The sequence below is a fragment of the Dendropsophus ebraccatus genome, chromosome 1, assembly GCF_027789765.1.
Source record: "Dendropsophus ebraccatus isolate aDenEbr1 chromosome 1, aDenEbr1.pat, whole genome shotgun sequence".
In the NCBI taxonomy this organism is placed as follows: Eukaryota; Metazoa; Chordata; class Amphibia; order Anura; family Hylidae; genus Dendropsophus; species Dendropsophus ebraccatus.
In genome coordinates, this window is record NC_091454.1 from 92,951,204 (window position 1) to 92,957,453 (window position 6,250).

At 36.9% G+C, this 6,250-nt stretch overlaps 1 protein-coding gene across 1 annotated transcript in view; it reads left to right on the forward strand.

The window, feature by feature from the left end:
- The window catches only part of TRHDE (thyrotropin releasing hormone degrading enzyme), a 469,889-nt gene that overhangs the window by 373,578 nt on the left and 90,061 nt on the right, over positions 1-6,250 (forward strand). The window contains exons 8-9 of the mRNA XM_069957471.1: positions 2,125-2,190; positions 3,598-3,832. Coding sequence (XP_069813572.1) covers positions 2,125-2,190; positions 3,598-3,832 — 301 coding nt within the window. The remainder of the gene's footprint in view (positions 1-2,124; positions 2,191-3,597; positions 3,833-6,250) is intronic.

Sequence of the window (6,250 nt, forward strand, 5' to 3'; positions counted from 1 at the left end):
AAGACATGGGGGGAGATTTATCAAACTGGTGTAAAGTGAAACCTGCTCAGTTTCCCCTAGCAACTAATCAGATTCCACCTTTCATTCCTCACAAACTCTTTGGAAAATGAAAGGTGGAATCTGATTGGTTGCTAGGGGCAACTGAGCCAGTTTCACTTTACACCATGTTTGATAAATCTCCCCCATAGTTCTCATAAAAAAATAGTCATACATATTGCTGTCTGAAAAATAATCTGATCTTATATCAATATAAGATGTTTAAGAAAATATAAAAGGAAATAACTCTTGTTTCATTCAAAGGCCATTCAAAAAACTCTTATGCTGCGCTTAAACAGAGCGATAATTCGCCCGATCGTACGATTAACGATATCGGAAGAACAATGTTTTCTTTAGAACAATCAGCATTTAGATGGAACAATATATCGTACGGAAAAATCTTTTGCGATCGCTTAAGGATATCTCGCATATAGATAAAATCGGTGAACAACTGTTTACACGGAACAATCAGCAAATTTTTTGCGAACAACGATTTTAGATCATATTGTAAGATCAAAATGAACAATTTCTTGCTTGTCGCTTGATCGTTCTCTGCGTTCACACGTACGATTATCGTTTGAATTCGATCGTTATCGTGCAAATTTGCACGATAATCGTTCCGTGTAAATGCAGCATTAAGTTAACTCGTACTATGCACTTATTATCTGCGTATATGAATATAAAATCTCCATTTATCTTACATATAAAATATGTTAAACATCCTGTGCTATATATAACCTTTAGTAAAAAGACAAATTCATTCAGGCAAATGACTTCAATGTGCAAATTGACAAAAAGGAAACATTTTTTTATGCAAAATTACTACAGTGAACTAAACATATTTAATGTCTGCTTCCTATTGTATGGTCATAACCCAAAAGCAAAACAATTTAATCAAAACAATGATAAAGCTTACCAAAGAGAAAAGAGGTTGTACAGTACTACACATGAGTACCATTCACGGTTAAGCACTGAAGGATGGCACTGAAATAATTTCACATCAATTATTGTTAGTGAATGACTGTGGGGCAGAAGGTCTGTGCCTGATTTAGCTCTTGGCTCTAGGTTACGGGGGAGAGAAACCCAACTTTGCTGGCTAAACATGCTCCAGCAGAGCATAGAAAAATTGTTTGTATAAAACACCATATGTCACAATCCAAAATAGAATTAATGGCATGAGGTACAAAAACAAGCACATGTTTTGTTATTCTGATACTGTAAGAAATATATATATATGACTTTGATCAAATGTTTCCACAAAGAGAATGATATGCTCTATATGAATGGTCTTAAACACATGATGTGGTTGGTTTGCAAGCCTTAAAAGCCTGTCTTATCTTTTTCCTAATTGATCTATGTGTTATTACTTTATTTGTAGGAAGTCATGTATCTATTCTAATACCTCAGTTTTTACACTTAAAGTGTCATTGTCATTATTATTATTATTATTATTATTATTTTTGCAGAAATCAAAAGTACAGGCGATTCTAAGAAACGTTGTAATTGGGTTTATTAGCCGAAAAAAATGAATTTTTATCATGAAAAAGCAGTTTGAAGCTCTCCCCGTCTTCATTGTTCTCCTATGGAGAGAGGTAAATGAGACACCAAAACAGGAAAACAAAGAGTTAATTTAAAGCTACATCCCCCATGCTCTCCTCTGAGGTCACCACTGATCTCTCTGACCTCTGAATAGCACTCTGAATAGCTCCCCCGCTGTGTAATCCCCTGTTCTCTGCTCTCTGCTGCTGACATTTCTCCTCCGTCTCTCCTCCCCCCTCCCCTCTCCATAGCACAGACAGGATCCGTCTGATTGAGATTTCCTGATTCTGAGGAGTGGATGACAGAAAGGAGAGGGGGGGGCAGGGAAAAGTATTTTTAAATGCAGATATGCCATATTGCATATGGCATATTTGCCTAATAAACCCAATTACAAAGTTTCTTAAAATCGGACTGGACTATTGATTTCTGCAACAAAAAAAATGAATGACAGTGACTCTTTAAATTTTCTCATGCTTGTTCACAGTATGATTCCTCAATTGTACTAAATTTAATTTTAATATTTTTCTCAATAAACTTTTCTGTTCATAGGATTTTTTAACAACCCACAAATATGGCAATGCTGCAAGAAAGGATCTCTGGGACACTCTATCAAAGGTGAATAACCCGTACTACATGCACACACTAGTCAGCCATAATATTTCAACTAACTGCCTAATATTGTGTAGATCCCTCTCCCTGCAAGACCAGCTCTAATCTTTTAATACATAGACTCCTCAAGAGCTCTAAAGGTGTCTAGTAGTAATGAAAGTGAGACATTAGCAGATCTTTTAACCCCTGTAAGCTGCTGTAAGTAAGGCCTCCAATGACGTTTAACAGAGACATATCATGTATGCCTAAATAAGTTAAAATTTGTGTTATTTGAAAGCCAAACAACACCCTGAACTCTTTGTCATATTCTTTAACCCATATCTCAATGATTTTTTACAGTGTGACAGAGAGTATTATCCTGTTAAATGTAGACACTAACTTTTGGGAATACTGTTATCAGTATTGGTCTGCAAGGTGTACATGTAGGTAGTATAGTATAAAGAATAACTACATACACACCATGACCCAAGACTTCCCAGCGGAACATTACATAGAGAATAATGCTAATTCTGCTGACACACCTTTTCCCCTATAGTGGAAAGTAGCATACAGTAGCTTTTTTGTGGGTTCAGACCAGACCAGCTAGCCTTTGCTCCCCCATGATATCAACAAGCTTGGAGGTCCATGACCCTGATGTCAGTACAATGATTGTTTATTAACAATTTTTGGCAGGAGCTAACTTCTACATACCAGGAACACTCGAAAAGATCAGCATTTTTTCTACCACAATTAGTTATTAGAATATATGCTACCACATGTTGACATTTGCCATGGTCACAAGCTAATGTTATTCACTTCACTTGTCAGTTGTTTAAATGTTTGGACAGTATTTATGTTATGTAGAGACGACCGAGCACCTCATGCAAAAAAGCTTGTTGAAAGGCTGCAGCCTGTCAACCAGCTTGTGAAAATTCATAATCCATTTCCATAGCCTTAAACCCACAAGAGTTTTTACCCACAAAATTATACTCACTACTCCGGTCTACTATTTTTTAGCTTTACTATCACGGTTCAGCCAATAAAATCAGTGTCTGTGGCACTGTCTATGCTCAGCTAGTCAGCGGCTCAGGCAGGACCCTGCTGCAGCCGCTGACTGACTGAACGACAATAGTGAAAATAAAGGAGAGAAGACAGGAGCAGTAAGTATAATGTCAACCTCACCCCTTCCCCCAACAGAACACAGTCTGCCCCCGAGAAGATTAACTTAACCACCAAGGGTCCAGACTGTCACTTTGTAACATTTCATGTTAACCAGATACCCTCCGCTCTCTCGAGCAGGGGGCACCTGGTAAAATGTATCACCTATTGTTTTTAATGGGGGCCATTTATCACTGCAGCATTTTTGTGCTTGATCAACACTAATTATGTTATGTATTATTGGTTTAATTCAAGAAAAACTAATTTATCTTTAAGGTATTGAAAAATGAAGGTAAATCTGTCAACATTCAAGAAGTCATGGATCAGTGGACATTACAAATGGGGTATCCTGTCATAACTATAATAAGAAATGAGACAGTGGATGATGGCATAACAGTTACTCAGGAGCACTTCTTATATAACATAGATGTAAATACCCAAGACCTCGAACAAAAGAATAATAGGTATGCTTACTTTTGTGTTCACGTATTGATTGTTGACAACGTACAGGGTTAGCAAAATTAAACTCAGAGGTCTCTAGAGGGCATTATGCTGTTACAAATACAGCATCCAACAACCTTCTCTTGAGATGATGCACTTCCCATTATTAAGTGGTCATTAGCAATTATTTCCAGTGTGGCCTTGCCCTTTTCTCACCTCGAGTCAATTCTGATTATGGGATTTCTTGAATAACCAGTTATACTGTGATGGATCAACATCTGTCCCAAAAGAGAAAAAGAGGGGGAAGTGCATATTAATAAATCTGAACTTTTAATAGTTATGTCTAAAGAATCCACAAAAATGTGAACCTTTGTTCCGTCACACATGGAGAAAAGGAAACTCCAGAAGTAGTATCATTGTCAGTATACTCCGTGTAATGGTAACTGCAACAATTAATCAGGACCTGAACACGGGTAAATACAGAAGATAAAACTGGCTCATCCAGGTCAACAGCCGTCACATCATAAAATACAGTAATATACGTTTATTTTAAGGACCTGCACTCTGTAACCCTCACCCTATGTGTTTCTTTTCCTAGTGGTTGTGAGAAGTGAAAAGTTATAGAGGTGTAAACTAGTGCAAATAGGTTGTGTCAAAAGTATGTTCCTCTTTCACCATTGGCATTATTTTAGTGGCACTTAAAATGTTTAGGATCCACAACCAGACAATGTGTTGTACACCATGTAGCTAGTTTGGCTTGGGATTTGCGAGGGAATTTTAGGTTAGGTTCCAGTGTAAGGCTGCTCTTTTAAGGATGATCACTTCTCATAGGTATAAGGTTAGTACGGTAGGAGTGCCTAGGGACTTGCAGGGTTCCAACATCTATAAAGTTATCCCTGGATACCATGTGGAGAAGGTATGCTAAAAGTATGGAAGGAGTATGGAAGGAGAGTCGATACCTAGCATAGGGTCTATACTACTTTCTAACCCAGACCTATAGAAATACATATTTGTACTAAATGTGCCATATAAGAAGGCACGCTCCAAACCAACAAGTGATTTTTTTCCCCATATGGGTGTGTGTGTGTGTGTGTGTGTGTGTAAGTGTACACATAGATAGGAATGGGTCAGACCTTACATTTATGTTTAATGCATTTAACTCTGCATCTGCCAAACAAAACATTATGCACATTATCAGTCCAGCACTTGTTGTCACTCACTTGTAACACTTATTTCTACTTGGTGTACCCTCACATTATCTGGTTGTGGTGTATAAACATGGCACTAAAATAATGCAGAATGGTGATGGAGGAACATATTTGTTCATGACCTCCTTACACTACTTTATATCTCTCTAGCTTTTCACCCCAGACATGACAGTTGTTGACCCGGATGGGCCAGAACGCAGTATAACTATATACTTACCTGCATTCAGATCCTGATTAGTATTGTTGCAGTTACTATTACACAGAATTTACTGGCAATAAGAGTACTTCCAAAGTTTTTTTTTACCTGTATGTAACAAAACAACTGTTCATATTTGTGGTGGATTTTACTTGGGTTTTTTAACTGAGACTAGACATGTATCTGTGTGATATCTGAAGGACAGCATTGATCAGCATGTTGCAATGAAAGTTGACTCACTGTATTCAGTGGTCGAAAATGTGGTTTTGAGAATGGAGAGCTCTATTGACAACTAAGGGGTACATATTGGACATTGGTGGAGTGATTTGCATAAACACCAACTAGTTTACGTACTACAATGTTTAACTGGTAAGCACTTTATCTGAATTGTCCATTTCCTGACATTCACCTCATTTGAAACGGAAGACTCAAAGACATACTGAAATATGAGTCCTTGACCAGGTGAGCATAGTGTACTTTGTTCATTTGCAGCCCTATCAAGCTATATATGCATTCAATAGCAACTTAAAGGAGTCGAGGATTAGAAAGTCAAAGCTACTTTGTTTTTATAATAGGCCAATATGTTAAGAACAAGTTTGCCACTGTTTTGAAAGAAAGCAGACATGTTTTTCTATTCCTAGACAACCTGGAAAACTTTTCAGGTGTGAGAAGTTTGAAAATGCATACAAAAATAACCAAAAGTTGCAACCCAAAAATTAAGTTAAGTGCTCCTTCAGAGACAGAGATGCGATGTACTTTGGCTAAAAGACTAGGGGTTTGAAAGGGAAACTCTCCTTTTCTAGCTCAGAGTTATACAATAAGGTATATTAAATGGTTAATAAAAGTGTTAAAACAGGGCAACAGTTTGAAACTAGCCATTTGAGATATAATCTAATAATTTGAGATATAATCTAATAATTTGAGATATAATCTAACAATTTGTTGTGGACTTTGTTGACGAAGGTACTGGTCGTAATTTTACTGGTTGTAAGATTACCCAGTAGCTAGGATTTAGGTCATTTACTTTTTTAATGTAAAAATTATATTTTTATATAGTACATATAAACCACCAAAATAACACATT